Genomic DNA, 17,983 nt, shown 5'->3' on the forward strand with positions numbered 1-17,983 from the left:
CTAAGTGCTTTACAAATACCATCTTATTTGATCCTCAAGACAGGTCGGAAGGTAGGTACTTTGTGAATAAGAAACAAAGTACCTTCTTTACAATTTGCTATTATTATCCCCACTTTACAGCTGAGAAAACTGAGGCAGGCAGGAGTTACGTGACTTCCCCAGGATCACACAGATATTACATATCTGAGGTTAGATTTGAGCTCAGGTCTTCCTGACTCCCAGCCTATCACTCTATCCTCTGTGTCACCTAAACTAGCAAACTAGAGGGTAGGTCAAATGTCACAAAGGGGTTTCAATATTTAATACCTCTTTTATTTTTTGTTTTTAATTTACAATACGATACATACATCATATACAGTATATATATATATATATGAAATTAATTTATGTTACATGTAAAAGATCAAATCTCGTAAATAGCAAAAAATAAAGAAAAAAAATAATTTTCAACTTTTGGCCCAACCTGTACTTTCTCTGGGCCTCGCTTTCCCCCATCTTTAAAGTGAAATGGCTAGAAGAGGCAATGCTATAACCAGAATTGGATAAATGGAGCTTTGTCCCATAGAGAGGTGGCATTTTTAAGGGGTGAAGTGGCATTTTTACTATCTCCCCTGAGACCTGTCACTGTGAGGCCCTCCTTCCCCCCAACCTCCCTTGCTCCACCCCTGCCTCATATCGGGGACCATAACTGAACCATGAGGTCAGAGCATCCTCTCTGCCCTACTCCCTCACACTTAACTATTTCTCTCCCAGATGAGAATATTCCTGGGTACAGCAACAAAAGATAATCTGTCTAGTCTTCCCATAGCTAGAAATTCTTACAATTCTAGGAATTCTCCAGTCTTTCTATGTTATTACCTTCCCCAGGATAGCTAGGTAGAACAGGAGGTGGAGGGTGGACTTGATAATCAGGACAACCCGAATTCAAATCTTGCCTTAGACATGTATTGTGTGACCCTGTACTGGTCACTTACCTTCTCCCAGCCTCGATTTCCCCATCTATAAAATGAGGGAGATATCAACCCCTCCCTTCCAGGGCTGTCTTGAGGATCAAATGAGTTAACATCTGTAAAGTGCTTTGCGAAGCTACCGATTGTGCCCTACTATCCTCATTCTCCCCATCATTGTTTACTTAGGACATTAAAAATGGTCACAGAGTAATAATAACCCCACATTTATGAAGGATTTTCAAAGTGTCTTCTTCACAATGATCCCATTAGGGGGGAAAATGCCTGTGTTATTATCCCCAGTTTGCAGAGAAGTAAACTGTGATCAAAGCGATTAGTCAAAATTCAGAGGAAAGGTAGCTGAGAACCCTCATTTAGAAGTTCCAGCCCTCCTACATGAAACTTCCATGACCAATTCCCTCTCACTCTTTCCCCACTTCGGCTATCTGTCTTTGTATCGGTGTGCCTGCCTCTTCATAGTCTTCTCATCTGAGATATGTAAGGCTACAGAGAAAATGCCATCATGGCTTTTGAAGTGGAATGACTTCCAAAAAAAAAATCCTGGACATCTCAACAGCACTAATCTACTTAGGCCCCTGTCAGCCTGAGAGAGGAGAGAGGAGAAGACATGGGCTTTGGATGTGGCCATGAAGGGGAGAAAAATCTCTCTGGAGGAGGAAGAGGCGGGGGCCTAGCTTGATTTTTCCCTCTATCAGTTTGACTCTGCTCTCTTGGGGGAGAATCATCCCAATTAGGGGGGAAGGACAGAGGGATGGAGGGAGGGAGGGAGAGGGGGGAAAGAGAGAGGGGGAGAGAGAGAGAGAGAGAGAGAGAGAGAGAGAGAGAGAGAGAGAGAGAGAGAACAAACCATCACCCACAGTGTCTCAGACTCCAGAGGGCATGGCCACGTGCCCATGGCACATGGACCTTCAGGCAGCCTCTGCTGCCAGGGCTCACGTGAGCATGGGTGTGCAGGGAGGGCAAGAGAGCTGGCAGAGCTCATGCTGGCAAGGAGCAGGAGTGGATGGGCAATAGGGAGGTGTCCAGAGGATGCCCCAGGGAGGGCGGGGGAGGGTAGGTCAGGCAGGGGCAGTTGGGGACATGATTCAAAATGAAAAGAGCATTCTGGGAGGTGGAACAGGAGGGAGAGGTCCTGTGGGTCAACTCCAGGGGACTGGGGAAAAGAGAGAAAGGCAACCACTCTACTCCTTTCCCTGATTCAAACACCGAATAAGCATTTGTCTGTGGGATCCCTAGCAATCCTGTTTTAGAGCAGTCTGGAGAGTGCAGGGGCTCTGTCATTCTGTTTACCTCATGGTGCCAAGCACTGGTGCTTACACACAGAAGACGCTTCATAAATGAACACCATCATAAATCACCCTAGTCCAGGCCCTCATCACCTCTTACCTGGATTACAACCATAGCCTCCTATGGGTCCCCCTGCATACATGCTCTTCCCTTTCCAATGCATCCTCTATGCAGCTGCCAAACGTATATTCCTGGTGCCTGTGTCACTTACCTGCCCTTAGAAGTGACTGTGGCTCCCTACTGCCTTTAAGACAAAATACATCCTTTCTCTTTTCCTTCACAACTTGGCTCCAGCTGATCTTTCCCTGATGATTTATACATTACTCCCCCTCACACACTCATATCCCCAGCACTTAGCACAGTTCCTGGCACATGGTAGTTGCTTAATAAATGTTCGCTGAATTCTACACTCCAGCCAAATTGGCCTACTGCCCACCTCTGCATATGACATCCCATCGTTTGCCTTTTGGCCTTTGTCCAGGATGCCTCTCATGCCTGGAATACTCTCTCTTCCCATTTCGTTTTCTTGGTCCATCCATTCAAGAGTCGGCTCAAGGGACACATAATTCAACACCTTCTCGATTCCCTCCCACCCCCCCCCAAAAATCTAAGTATTTATTTTGTATATACCTTGTAGTTACTTATCTGTGAACACACTGTGCCTATCCCAGTAAAATGGAAGCTTCCTGAGCTCAGGGAATATCTATCTAACTTTTAAACGTGTGTCTCGGTGCCTAGCACTGTGCCTTCTGCCTTGTGGACACTCAATACATGCCTGGTGACTGATGGTTATACTGTGCTTTTAGTTTGCAAAGCACTTTATATACATGACACCATTTAAGTCTAAAAACTCAGGGAGGTTGGGATGACAGGTATTATTACTACTCCTATTTCACAGATGAAAAAACTGAGGATCGGTGAGATCAGTGATATTAAGATTCTTTGGGACTACCACACAGGTAACAAGTACTTACTGAAATAAAACCCAAACAATGCTGAGGAATAGCAGGGTGCAGGGCCTACAGGAGGGCCTGACTGGGGAAAACCCGAATGATTCAGCATGTAGAATGAAGGAAGCTCACCTGGCATCCCAACAGTCCAACTAAAACAAAGTCAGCTTGATCCCCTTTGAAAGCTCCTTGCTGCTGATGGATTAGAGACACTTTTCCAAATACTAGAAGGGAAATGTACCCGCCATTCCACTCCACAGCAATCATTCATCACTGCTGCCGCCTGCTTGTGGAGGTCTCATTATGCCTCCTGGGAAAATCTATTAACTGCAGACCTTCGAGAGAAGGAAGACATTGGGGCTACAGGTCACAGCTGGGGTTTGGGGGGGGGGGTTGAGAAGCAAGCCAGAGCAGAGATCTTGGCAGGGCCTCCTCTGATGGCCCCAAACTGGATAGCTCAGACCGCACACATCTCCCCCACTGCCAGGGGCCCATGCTTCGGCCAAAGAAGATCAGCAACGTTTTGATCCTTCATGAAAAGTACAACGAGGTTCTTCTATGCCCCCCAGTCCTTCGCTTCTCTCTTCTCCACCCACTTGCTCTGTTCCTCAGGCTTCTGCCCAGATAGATAAGGCATTTTTTAAGTATTTCCTATGTACCAAGCACCGTGCCTAAGCTCTGTGGACACAAATAGAAGAGGACAAGATAGCCCTTGCCCTCAAGGATATTACAGTCTAACAGGGGCGCTGGACAGGGATGGGAGGGTACCTGAGAAGTCACATGTAAAATGTTCAGCTGTCAGTAAACAAACAAGTATTAACTGCTTACTATGCACACTAAACACTGAGCATGCAAATATAAGCAAGCAAGGAAGGGTCTGCCCTCGAGAAACTGCTATTCCACAGCTTGTAAAGGTGTGTTGGAAATCATGAAGCATGGAAGAGGAAGGAACTGAGAAATCCCACGTGAGAAGTTCAGCAGATATGTTTGACTCAGTTTATCACTACACGCTTACCAGCTAGAGCCTGGCCTTGGGATTTTTAAAAAACAAACCCGGGGGCAGCTAGGTGGCACAGTGGATAAACCACTGGCCCTGAATTCAGGAGGACCTGAGTTCAAATCCTGTCTCAGACACTTGACACTTACTAGCTGTGTGACCCTGGGCAAGTCACTTAACCCTCATTGCCTCACAAAACAAACAAACAAACAAAAAAAACCCCAAAAAACCCAAACTGAACAACAATAATGACAACAACAAAAACTGCGTTCTAGTCCCTACTCAGGCCCTTCTCTGAATCACAGAATTTGACAGTTGGGAAGGACTTCAGTGGCTTGCTAATTCAGTTCATATATGAAAGGAATCCCCATTACAAATGAACCAGAGAAATGGTCATCCCAAGTGTACTTAAAGACCTTCAAGGAAGCCACCCCCTGCACTTTTAGACAGTCTGAAACCCTGAGAAGTTGGTTTTTTCCTGACAACAAACCTAAAATGGCTTCTTTATAGCCTCCATCTTTTGCTCCTTCTACCCTCTGGAGCCAGATAGATCCAAATCTGATCCCTTCCTCCACATGAAATCCGTCCTCCACTTGCTTGATGTGTGACCCAGAAAAAGCTGTTCCATCTCCTTAGGTCTCAGTTTCACTGGACTACATGGCCTCCGAGGTCCCTCCCAGCTCCAGGGCTATGTGCGACCCCATAAAGTTCTGCTGCCACAGGGTTCTGATCTGACAATGAAACCTTGTTCATTCCCCGTGGAACTCAAGCCTGGGGAAGATAGAGTTGAAAGGCAAGCAGGATGTCCCTTCACTTTCCTACCAGGGCAGGCAGGATAGTCCTGACCATGCAAAGACAAAACAAAACAAAAACACACCATACCACAAGGAACCAATTTAGGAACTGGCTCGGCTAGTCTGTAACAGACATAATCCTGCCTTTGTGTGCCATGGATCCCTCTCCTCCATGGAGCTGAGGTCCTAAATCAACCGCTTTTCATGGCCCAAGTAGACAGAGTCGCACTTTTTGGGAACGCAGCTCCACCTCCCCACCACTTCCTTGTCTCCACAGGAAAAACAGGGAGCCTGGGCCTTGTGCTCTGCCCCTGGGAGTAAAACAGTCAAAAGCAGTGCAGTATGGACCACCTGGGAACCTCTGGGAGGGCGGGCACCTTGGGAGCCAGAGGGGAAGGAGCCTTTCAGCATATGTTGGCATCTTTTCACTCATCATTCATTACACTGAACCCTCAAATTAACCTGCTTGTCATGTATCACCTATATCAAACTGCTTGCCTTCTCAATGGGGGCGAGTTGGGGGCGGGGGTTGGGGGGAGGAAGAGAATTTGGAACTCAAAAATTTAAAAAACAAACGTTTAAAGGTTTACATATAATTAGAAAAAATATATTTTTAAATTAAAAAGAAATATCCTCCTTGTTGGCCCCAAAGATAAACCGTACAGATTTCCCCCCAAAAAATCAGGGAAATGAGTCATATACATTTCATTGCATCAGTATACTACTGGAGAAGGTAGACTCCACTTGGTCTGATAGGGGTAGGTAGGAGGGGGAATTGGGGTCAAATGGGGGTGAGATGGTCCTCCCCAGGAAGCTCCTTTGGCTATTCCAGAAAGGACTGGGGATTGGAAAAGACATATATAAGTTGTCAGCTTGCGGCTTCATTTCCTCTCTCCCAACCAGGCACCATTGGTGACATGGTGCTATTAAGCATGGCTTAAAGGATACATGCTGAGCAAATAGCAGAATACAAATGTTTAGTAAAACTGCACTCTAATTATCTCCAGATCAGCCTGACATCTTAGTTTTACCAACATGCTAATAGAGGATAAGTACATTTTTATTAGGATCACATACCTTCCTGACAGCCATTAATGACTCCTGACATTCCTGAAAGCTAGAGAATATATAGATACCGGACCTGTGGTGTTTTACAACCGGCTCTCTGGGAGAGGGGAATGAACTCTTCTCCAACACTTTCTTACATCTAGACAACCAACCAAGCCCTGATTTGTAGTGTCTGATGATTTCTGGGGCATGAATGCTCATGCCGAAAATTTACATGCCAGTTCTAGGATACCACATGGTAGAAAGAAATTTCACAGGAGTAAATGCCCTCTGCCAATGCAGGTTGGCACCTTCTTTGCAACTGATGGTCTTAGAGAGTCGTCTAGGACACTGGGAGGTTGTGACTTTCCTGGGGTCACACAGCCAGTAGGTTTCAGAGACAGGACTTCACCCAGGTCTTCCCGGCTTTGATACCAGCTCTGGATCTCCTAAGACACACTTTTTGGTGACAGGAATTAGGATCTAGGTGGTTGTACTTTGCAATACCCCCCAACTCGACCTTTCCATGCTATTTCCCATGCCTAAAATGTTCTTCCTCCTCATCTCCACTTCCTACTGGCTTCCATCAAATTCCAGCTAAAAGCCTACCTTCTACGGGAAGCCTTTCCCAGTATCCCTCGCTTCTAAAGCCTTCATTCCAATTTATCCTATAAATAGCTTGTTTGTACATAACTGTTCTCATGATGTCTTTGTCATTAGACTGGGAGCTTCTTGAGAGGAGGAACTATCTTTTACCTGTCTCTGTATCCCCAACACTTAACATAGAGCTTGCCACATGGCAAGCCTTTAATAAATGTTTCTTAACTGGCCTCCCATGTTATTTTGACCTCCAATACTTAATGGCCCTGTGATTTCATCAAAGTAGATTTTCCCCTCCAAGAATGCATATGGCAAACTATTCATGCCTGCTTATCCTGTGCAATTCTCATTCTGGCTTTCCTCAATTTCTCTAGTCATTTTGAGAATATTTATAGAATGTGCTACATTCTTTAAAATCAGCAGGGAACTATTATTCTAACCAAAATTAATGTATTTGAAGAAAATAACTATTTGTAAAGTCTTTTTTTACTAAAATTTATTGTTAGGATTTCAGTGTTGAGAAGAAAATGAGTTTCAAAGCATAGTTTACCTCTAGAAAAAAAAAAGTCTTTAAAGCCTGTTTGGTTGGGTTTTTTTAATGGACAGGCATGAAGTGATACACTTTCATATTCAAGTTTTCTAATGCTATGGGGTGGAACTCTGGGATGGCATGAAGGCAGAGGGAAAGTGGTGACAAAGCCACCAGTGACCCAAGGTCACTAAAAGAACCAGCCCCATGGGAAACAAACGAAGTCTGCCAGGTAGTCACCAAAGACATCGGTTTCTTTTCAGAGTGTCTGGGGAGGAAAGAAATCATTGTCTTTTGATTCTCAACAAGAATGGGCATGGGGAGGCAGGGTCAGTCTTAGAGATGTCAAATGTTAGGATGCACTTCAGACAAAAGAAAGACAATTTCCCATGGAAACTACACACCCTAACACAGGAGCTATTCAATAAATACTCATTGAATGACAGATTACAAGTCAACCAGGTCAAAAGGCAAAGGGGCGTAGTGCCTGTTCACGCATTAGTGGGACTGAAATACCCCAATAGTTCCCCTGCAGAATGCACTCTGATTTAATTCTGGAAGGAGCTAATTGCCCTGCCTAATAAAAGTGAACCAAGACATGCCCCAATCCCTCTAAGACAGGTGCTAAGCCTTCTGAAAAGAAGGATACAGGGAGAACAACTTCAGGGCAGACATCTAGTTCTGCTTAGACATTGGCTTTTCCTCTGGATTTTTTTTTTTTTGCTTATGCTTTTCTAATTTTACACGGCTATTGATTTCTCTGGTCATTCTTCTCACAAGCTGATGCCCCTGACAATAGCACAGTCTATTCTCTACAGCCCACGCTCACGTCCCAGGAAAGGGAGGGGCTTCCCAAGGCTCTGCTGGAGAAGAGGTAAGTGGCTTAGAGTCAGGATTCCAACTCGGAGAGGGAGGAGTTAAAGAAATTTCTGTCCCCCCCCTTCCCCCCCAGACCCCAACCCCAGATCCACCTTAAGAAAGCAGTTTTCTTATTCACACAGTTTCCTTCTATTTTCATTACTCTCTGCTTGTGTCCCAGAAATTGCTACATGGGAGGAAGTTGTGATAAAGGTCTCTAGTACAGCCCATCATAGGCACATGCCCTCCAGACTCCACATCCTGATGCCTTCTCTGGCTGCATCCTTCTTCCTAGTTACGTTAAGCATGAAAGCATCCTTTTTTTTCTCCGTTCTGCACTGAGCAAGAACTTTGGAGGTATGCAAATTTCTTTCTTTCTGCCTTTTATGTGCAGAAGGGATTCTAAGCACGAGATATGTCCCATGAAATTCTAGGTAAGGACACGACTGCAATTACTGTGAGATTTTTTTTTTTTGTTTGGGGGTGGGGGCTTCCTTCCATGAAGTTCCTTTAAATACTAAGCACCCACAATGAACCTTAAAATACTACTCTTTTTACCAAACGCTGTATTTATAGACATTTTTCAAGAACAAAGCAGGGTTAAATGACGGGATCTGGTTTTTGATGAAAATCTAAGATGAGGCATCTGGCTTATAAGAAAATGGCTAAAAGTTATCAGAAGAGTGAGGGAAATTGATTCTAAACTGACTAGTAAAAAGGTCAAACCTCCTTTTCTGACATTTAAATTTCTCAGTCAGGCTACCAAGAACCAGAGACTGAAGGATACAGTTTCTCATCCCCCAATTATTCTCTCTCCTCCCATTTCTCTTCTTTAAGACAAACCTAAAGAGCTATGAAATGAAAGGCCAGACACCAGAACGGAGGCATTGTAGCAAGACCATCTGAATCATTCAGACAAGAAAATTCAATTAAAAAAAAACACCATTTATTAAGCACCCTCTGTGTACAGGACATTAAGCTAGGCCCTGAGAAAGATACTTCTTTCTACCTACTATCTAGGCAATTTGGGCATTTAAAAAAAAAGAGATTTGTGAGGACTGGCAGGTTTTCATAGATTTAGAGTTGGAAATGACCTCCTGAAACATCAAGTCCAACTGCTTCATTTCACAGATGATGAAACTAGAGGCCCTGAACCTGAGCCATGGAAGTGACTAGCCTAAGGTCACACCGGTAATAAATATCAGAGGTGGGATCTGAACCCAGGTCCTCTTGATTCCAGAGCCAGGGCAGTGTTGCCCTGTACCAAGCGTCTCTCCGAGCTGAGGCCCCAGTGGAGGCAAGAGTCTGGACTCCTAGTTCTCTGCTTCCTGGGTATGGCCAAGAAGCCTCCATCTCCCCCCCCTCCCCACCCTGTGGGGGGGCAGCCTTCCAGGAGGTTTACCTGGTCTGATGGGGCTCTGCAGGCAGTTCTGAGAGGAGATGCTGGGGTGCACTGAGGTGGAGGCCCGGCTGCTGAGGTCCATGACAGAGGGGGCGACTGAGGTTGCTGGCTGCAGCCCAGGGGGGTGGGGGCTGTGGTCGTGCTGAGAGGGGCTGGGGGGGATGCCATTTTCTGACAAGAATTCTTCCAAGTCCATATATTCCAACTGGAAAGTATCTCCATCATAGGGAAGGGTTTTGTCCCACAAGGTGGGCCCCAAGAAAGCAGACTGGGGGACCATAGGGCTACTGTTGTCATCATCCAGCTTCTTCTTGTCTTTTTCTTTACCAAATGCTATGGAAGAAAACAAAAGTTGATTTTTTTTTCTTAAGGAAAACTAATCCTGCTCCTTCTCTATCCCACTAGTCTCCCCTTCCAAAAAGCGCTAGGGAACTTTTCTCATCTGAAATAACACTATGTCCCCTGCATTTGTCCTTAGGTAATCCAGAGTTAAAAGTAAGGCTGGATGTGGAGTTCTGTCTGCTTTTTGTAATGTCCCTATTTACTTTGGAAAGAGACAACTGCTTTACTGGATGGGGCTTCAGCATGAGCTAAGATAAAAGCTTGCAGTCTAAGACTGATCCCTGAGCGCCCACAGTGGGGCAATCAGTGGTACAGTTGAGTTCTGTCTGAGGAGATAAAAAAATTACATCTATAGTAGAGGAGAATCTTCACTGTGATTACTTACAACCACCTTTAAGGCTAGCAATATTTGGATTTTTACACACACACACACACACACACACACACACACACACATATTCACTCACTCACTACACAGGTAGGTATATTTCAATTCCAATAATCCAGATTTACAAAACACATTAATTATCCAGAAGGGTTGTTTGATAAAAGGCTTCTCCTTATAAGAGGCCAATAACATATTCCTTCGAAATGCCAAGTACCCCAGGGTATTTTAAGATGATTCCATTAAAAAAAACACACACAGTATTTGTATACAACTTTTCAAGAACACAGCTGTTGCTTATCAGAAAGATAGCACCAGCATGCACAAGGTACTAACACGTGTGCATGTAGCTGTCTTGTATAGACAAATACTTGCTATTTTATTCAATTTATAATTCATCCTTTGACATTTGCCAATTTCAACCACACAAAGTCCCCTAGGAGAATCTGGCTCCTAAGTACCTGGTTTTCAACTCTCTAAGCACCACATTCGTGGATGATGTCGATTTCCTGACAGCTTGGATTAAAATACCGAACACAATCTGGCTAAAATATATTATTTCTTTCATACGTCCTTCTCCCCCTCCCCCCACCCCCACCCCGACCAAAGCGGGTAGGGAAGGGGGATTACCGGCATTCTGCATTTCGGGAATTTAACAAGTCCCTTAAATTCGTAGCAACAAGTCTAGATTAAGCAAAGAAGGCATAAATCTCCTGAAATCAATTTTAAGAAGGGAGCCATTTATAAGACTTTAAACTACAAATGACTAGACTTACTGTTGTGATTAGCTGGGAAACAGAACTGCAGAAGCCTTAAATCGCAAATCTATCACATTTCCAGCATAATACACTTTCTTGGCTGCAGACCAGAGAAGTAGTCAGTGGTGCATATGCCTCAGACTATCTTTCCCCAACACCTTTAATGCCAGAATGCCATGAGAGTTGGTCTTACTTTACACGTGAGCATCCTTTCAGGTTCTCTCCCGCCAGGAAAGGTGGAGGGGGAAACTGATCAGAGAAACTGGCCATAGGAATCAGCTTTCAATAGAAAAAACAATCTCTCCCCTACTACAGCCCTTTCAACTTCTGAAAGTAAAAACGCCTCCCAAAATTCCTTCCTTATCCACACCTTCAATTACTTGATAAAAATAAAAACAACCAAGAAAGAGCCCATTACTATGACATTACGCTGCTCATGGACGGCTGCCTGCCAGCCTCTCTCCAAGAGTCCCTCAAAATCACGTCAAGTAGAAATTTACACTCTCACCTCTCAAAGCTCCCCTCTTCTGCTAGTTCCCTTAAACTTTACTCGTGGGAATAGCTAATGGGGGTGGGGGGGCTTCCCCCCATTCCACTCCACCCCTATTTTAAGTTGCATCAGCTCCTACCTGCACAGCTGAACAAACCACAGAGGTTGGGCACTGGCTCCCAGAATTACTTAAAATAAAGCGGAAAGACGATTCAGGGGTGGGCGATGGAGGAGGAGGGGAGAGAGGAGAGCGAGTGAGAGAGCCAATCCTCAATTGCATCCAAGCTGAGGCAGCACCCGGTTTGGCTCTGGGGAGTGCAGGAGAGGGTTAGAGAAGATGGGGAGGGCAAAGTGGGGGTGGGGTGCGGTGAGGGCGGCTGGAGATTCAAGGTGGGTGCCCAGGAAGAAAAAGCAAAGTCGGGGAAAGCCCCAGCCGTGGAAGAGGTCTCTTTCGCCAAATCAGGGGAACCCGAGAAAGCCAAGCAGCGGCAGCGGTGTTGGTGGCTCTCACCGTCTTCGGGGTGCAGGGGCAGCTTCAGGGGGTTCTCCAGCAGGGACTTGAGCACGCCGTAAGTGGGAGGGATGAACGTGGGGTTCAAGGGGAGCGGTCGGGACATTTTCTCCATCTCGGTGTACTAGGTGTTTTTTTTCTTCTTTTTTCTCTTTCCAAAAAAAATAATAAAAATCCTCCCCTCCCCCCAAGCCCCCAGCCCCAATTTGGTTTTCCTTCCTCTGTCAACGTGTCCTCCTCCCAGGCGGAGGGGAAGCCAGGAGAGTGTAAGGGAAATTATGCTAATATAATCAAGTGCATAGACACACACACAAAAATGAAAAATACAGAAGTTTCAGGAAATAGCTGGTCCTGGGCAAGCGGCCGAAGTGCAAGACGGGCTCCTGCAAGACCCTCCTCAGACCCCCTCCCCTGCAAAATCTTAGGGCGAAAATTGCAAAAACAGCGGAGAAGACTGTAAAATTTTAAAACGCACGGACAGCCTGATCACCCGCGCCCCAAAAGCTCGAGGCCGTGCGTGCTTCCCACCCCCACCCCCCCCCTCCCCGAGGCTGCTGCTGCTCCTGCTCCTGCTCCTGCTCCCAGCTCTTGGCCCGCAGCAGCCCGCTCAGTGCATTCGGCAGCCCATGTGCAGGGACGCAGGCAAAAGTGACGTCAGGGCCCGCACCGCTCCCCCATAGGCGTGCGGGGGCGGGGCCACTACCCCCTCCTCCTCCCCCGGTTCCCTGCCTCTGCCTCCCCCCCCTCCCCCCCTCCTCCGACCACCGCCACCACGATACTGAGTTTGGCGTCGTCGCGCGCGTCCTTCCCCCGTGCTCAGTCACTAGGACCTCGGGCACGGGGTGGGTGGGACCCCAAGAGGTTTTCAGTCTGACTTTCCAAACTATACGTTGGTGGAGGATGCGGGAAAGGGCGGTGGGTAGCGAGAATGGAGGAAAGGAGACTCCTGGACCCGCCCCCCTTTAGCAGCCCTACCTCCCATCCTTTCCCGTGGAAAAGCTCCTTAAAATTAGTTAGGAAGAGGAGGGAAAGGTGGAGCGTGGGGTGGAGGTGGGAACCAAGCTAGAGGGAGTCGTTTCCAGGGCATCCTGGAGGTGCCTTAAGGACTTTGTATGATGGGCTTGAATCATGCCCCACGGAACAGAGACAGGCTGCGCTTATCAATGAATGAATCGAGCAAGCAAGCAAGCAAGCAAGCAAGCTTGCATCTCCTAAGTGTTTACTATGTGCAAAGCACCGTCCTAAGGTCGAGAGATACAAATAGAATAGCAAGACAGCTCCTGCTCTCAAAGGAGCTTTCATTCTTATGGGGGAGACAACACATATGGAAGGTTTCAGCTTCAAATCAGATGGAAAGGTCTCATGGTCCTTAGGGTGCAGGGACAAAGCAGATGGCGATGCCTCTTTAATGCCATTTCCACTGATAAAAATCCTCTCAGTTTCAGGGCGATTATTAGCATGTCAAAAAACCTAAGGAGATCTAGAGATAGGAATAGGGACTTTATTAGTGTGGGAAGTTCCCTCCATCAATACAGGTAGCCACCTTTTCTGTAACTTATGGCCCTAAGAGTATAGTGCTTTTAAAAGGCTGCAAAAAAGCTTCATCTGAAGGAATGGGCTTTTTTAGCATCCATCCTCCAAGAATCCAGGCAATCGACGTCTGTCCATCAGATTGTCAATCTACCCATCAGATGTCTGTCAATCAGCCCCTCTTCTGTTGTAACCAGGACAGGTCCAGGAGGGAGGGGAGACAATGCTTCAATACTGGTCCATTGGTATCATGAGAGAACATGAGAAGTTGGTATAACTTAAGCAGATTTTCTCTCATCTTCTTGCTAAAGCCAGGATTGAGATAGTCTCTCAACATGCTTGCAAAGCTTGCTTGGGGTTATAGGCTGGTGTAGCAGAAGGAACATGCTTTGAATTTTGTCTGCCTCTTGTTAGTTGTATGACTTTGCAAAGGTCACTTGACTGGGCCTCTATTTATGAAGAGTTTCTATAATACTAGGTGATTTCCAACTTCTCTTCAACCTCTAAATTCCTATGAGACTGTATGGTCTCCAATTGTATCTCCAACACACCCCACTGGAATCTTGGGATTCCACCACTGGCTTCTCCTCCTCATAGGTGAAATGTTTGCCTTATCTTCCTGGGTACCTCACCAGACCTCAGGTTGGGTATTCTCCTGGAGGTGCAAATCTGGTCTCAGACACTTACTAGCTGTGTGACTCTGAGCGAGTCACTTAACCTCTGTCTGCCTCAGTTTCCCCGAATGTAAAATGAAGATAATAATAGCACTAGCTCTCAGGGTTGTTGGGAGGATCAGATGAGAGAATATTTGTTTTGCTTTGTCTTTTTAAAGAACTTAGCAGAATGCTTGACACATAGTAGGCAAATATGTAAGTGTTTATTCTCCCTCTTCCCCTTCCTCCCTCCCATCCTTTCCAGGATCCCTTTAGTTATCTTCCCTCATTAGAATATAAGCTTCTAGAGGGAAGGATTATGTTTTCTTGTATTTGTGTACCCAGAATTAACACAAAGCCTAGCATTGTAAATAAGTGCTTAATAAATATTCTCTCTCTCTCTGTCTCTCTCTCTCTCTCTCTCTCTCTCTTTTTCTCTCTGTCTCTCTCTCTGTCTCTGTCTCTCTGTCTCCATCTCTCCCTCTCTTCTCCCTCCTTCTCTCCCTCTCTCCCTGTCTCTCCCTTTGTCTCTCTCTCTGTATCTTTTTCTGTCTCTGTCTCTCCCGTTCCACCTCCCCTTCCCTCTTCTTCTCCCTCTCCTCCCTCTCCCTCTCTTCCTTGTCCCTCTCCTACCTCTCCCTTTCCCTCTTTCTTTCCCTCCCCCTCTCCCTCTCCCTCTCTCCCTTCCCATCCTTTTCCCTAGGTAAGAAGACTGATGTCTCTATCTCTGGAGACTTTTTACTGTCTGATCAGGATAACAAGTATTCAATTGCCTAAGGCAGGAGTCAGGACCAGATAATTACATTAAAATAAAGATGTGGTTTTCATCTCACATCCAAGTTCATAGGACCCCCTAATCTATCAATGACTTCTTGGGCGGAAAAGTCCAACTGCAGCCTACTGGCTGCTAGGAGCCCCACAAAACTCAGCCTACCTATGTGACCAGGAAATGTTTATCAAAATCAATTAAAAACACAACCCAAATAATGTTAATTTATGATTATTTTTCAGTCAATATGTGGCCCACAGGGATCCATTTCTATTTGAGTTTGAATCTCAACTCAAAGAGTGAATGAAAGACTCTTTAACTCTTGTATAAGGATTCCTTTTGTAGAAGTTTTTGGTTTGGATTTTTGCCTCTGAGGACATTGGGGCTGCTCTTCCTGGGGGCATGGGTAGAGCAGAGCAGAAGGACTGGGGTGATCTTGGTTATAATTATCAGCATTCAAGCATTTTTACCTGTCCATGTATTCATGACACCATATAAAAAAAGTAAGGTAGGCACTTTAAAATAATTTGCTAATTAGTTCAATATAACTCATTCCCTTTGTAATTTTATGAGTTTGGTATTATATATTTAAAACATTATTTGGAAAAGGGGTTGATCAGTTTTAAGGGACTGTCTAAGAACCCATGATATGCAAAAAATGGTCATGAATTCCAGCCCTAGATTCTTATCTCAACCAATAAGATCAACTTCTTACTTATAAACATCAGGGTGAACCATGGATCATTGTGATCATGGACTCCCAGTGCTTAGCACAGTATTCAGGAAGAGTAGAAATATAGTAGGTGCCTAATAAATGCCTGTTGACTTGATAGCGCTTTGTACATCTTTAAAACACTACATAAATCGGTAATGGTGATTGAATTTTTTCTTCTGTGTCAGACTTTCATGATGGCCAGGTCCCAATCTGGAGGATTTTCTTACCCTCTTAGAGTACCCTTCCAGCACATGACCCTGTCTTAACCCCGCCCCCAACCTCTCTACCTCCCTACCTTTCAGGCTTTTTCCCAATTTGTAGGTACATAATTCACAAAATTGGGGCAGCGAGGTGGCGCAGTGCACAGAATGCCAGGCCTGGAGTTAGGAAGACTCATCTTCCTGAGTTCAAGTCTGGCCTTAGAAACACACTAGCTGTGTGACCCTGGGCAAGTCACTTAACCTTGTTTGCCTCAGTTTCCTCATCTGTAAAATGAGCTGGAGAAGGACATGGCAAACCACTTCAGTGTCTTTGCCAAGAAAACCCCAAATGGGGTCACAGAGACTCAGTCACAAATAAAACGACTGAACAGCAATAACAATTCACTGTATTACAGAATAAAGTTTTATTCAAACAAAACAGATATTCTTGATTGAGTAGTCATTAGCCCCAAATGAGTATGTAAATCCCTACAGTGGTTTCCACCCCTGAGCATGAGGGCTGTTCTCATGAAAGCCCTGCCCCACTGCTCTTGTTGGGGCCTGTGGTTCCCTGGCCCTACAAGGGGGTGGGGTAGCAGTAGGAGTGTTTGCTTCAGTCTCTAACTTCATGCCAATATTCATGGCTCAGTCATCCACAATCCACCAGTTTTTCAGGTGGAGACCTGTACTTCTTTAAAGTACTCCAACCTTTGATTGCATCTCTTTGGTGCAAAATGAGGACACAACACATACCCTCAATAACTTCCTTCTTTTTACCCCTCCTTTCTTACCCCTTAATCCCTTTGCCCTTCTACTTGTTGTAGATAGGCCCAGAAGTCACTAGGAGATCAGGTTTGTTAGTATTTAGTAATGTTTTCAAGGAGCTCTGCCACAAAAGTCCATCTTTTCAACCCAATGTTTTTCCTACTGAGCCCCTACAGATGCAGATCTTGAAAAGAACCATATTCACAGGTGACCCAAAAATCAATGCAATGATGTATAGAGGAATCAAGCAGGCTGCAGAATATATCAAATAATGAAACCAAGAGCCACACTGGTACCTACAAGAACCAGAGGAAAGCCTCTAAATAATAATAGCTTATATTTCCAGTGTTTTAAAGTTTGCAAAGGGCTTTAGATATATATTATCTCATTTGCTTACTGATTGATTTGACCCTCACAAATCACTGAGGTAAGTGCCATTATTATTAGCCACGGTGAACAGATGAAGAAACTTAGGCTAACTAAAGGTAAGTGACTTACCCAGGCTCATACAGCTAGGGATGATCTGAGGACATGAACCCAGGGCTTCCTGACTCCCAGTCCAGTCATCTGTCCACTATGCTAGGTTATATCAAGTATATAATGTAATGTGGGTCTTCAATGAAAGATTTACAGAAAATAAAAGACAAAAATGGAATAAGACGTGAGGGTGCAGAGTGGTTTCAATCTTTGATTGCCCAGATTTGGGAGGTTCTGAATCTAGAGAAGTACAGGTATGACCTGGAGGAGGCTAGAATAGTGCTTTCCATCAGTAGAAGGCTGCTCACAAAAAAACTTCTTCATCTTCTTAGCCCTTACTGTCTCAATGATGCTACATGGCTGCTAATCACAGAGCACTGTGATGATCTCCAAAGAATAACAATTTTAAGTGACCCAAAGGACAACAGAAACATGCATTATGCATATAAGGAATATGAAGCATGTAAAAGGGTCTGAGTTCTCATTCTGGCTCTGATACTTTTTTTACCTGTATGAACTTCAGCAAGTCACAGTCTCTTGCGGGCCTCAGTTTCCCCATCTGTACAGTGACAGAACTGGACAGGATGATAGTTAAGGTCATCCTAGCCCTTCATTGATGATCTTATAATTAAGGCCATGTATTAGCAGAAAAGGTCATAGGTCACACATCTGGCAAGGGTGAAGAATAACTATTTTGATCCAATTACACACACACATATATATATATATATATGTATATGTATATGTGTGTGTATCTGCACATATATATGCACATGCATGGAGGTGGGCACTGGAGTCCCAGGAAAGGTAGTAACTCCTGGACCCCCAGTCCTGCTTCTAGCCCAGTCTTTACAACCATCATTCAGAAAACCAATTCCTGTGAAGAAAGGATCAGCCATCCGCACTAAACACTCCACAGAAGGGCAGGCAAGCCAGCCTGGCTGAAGCAGCATGGC

At 45.1% G+C, this 17,983-nt stretch overlaps 1 protein-coding gene across 4 annotated transcripts in view; it reads right to left on the minus strand.

The window, feature by feature from the left end:
* HLF (HLF transcription factor, PAR bZIP family member) overlaps positions 1-12,528 on the minus strand; it is an 87,031-nt gene extending 74,503 nt beyond the window's left edge. Inside the window, exons 1-2 of one of the 4 annotated variants that reach the window (XM_044002962.1) lie at positions 11,919-12,528; positions 9,433-9,765 (exon numbers count right to left, since the gene is read on the minus strand). In XM_044002962.1, coding sequence (XP_043858897.1) covers positions 9,433-9,765; positions 11,919-12,033 — 448 coding nt within the window. In that variant the 5' untranslated portion in view covers positions 12,034-12,528. Of the gene's footprint in view, positions 1-9,432; positions 9,766-11,425; positions 11,880-11,918 lie in introns of those variants that run through there. The other 3 variants (XM_044002963.1, XM_044002964.1, XM_044002965.1) reach the window with 3 other exon arrangements.
* Between the last annotated feature and the right edge of the window lie 5,455 nt (positions 12,529-17,983).

The sequence above is a fragment of the Dromiciops gliroides genome, chromosome 4 (genome assembly GCF_019393635.1).
Source record: "Dromiciops gliroides isolate mDroGli1 chromosome 4, mDroGli1.pri, whole genome shotgun sequence".
NCBI classification, from domain to species: Eukaryota; Metazoa; Chordata; class Mammalia; order Microbiotheria; family Microbiotheriidae; genus Dromiciops; species Dromiciops gliroides.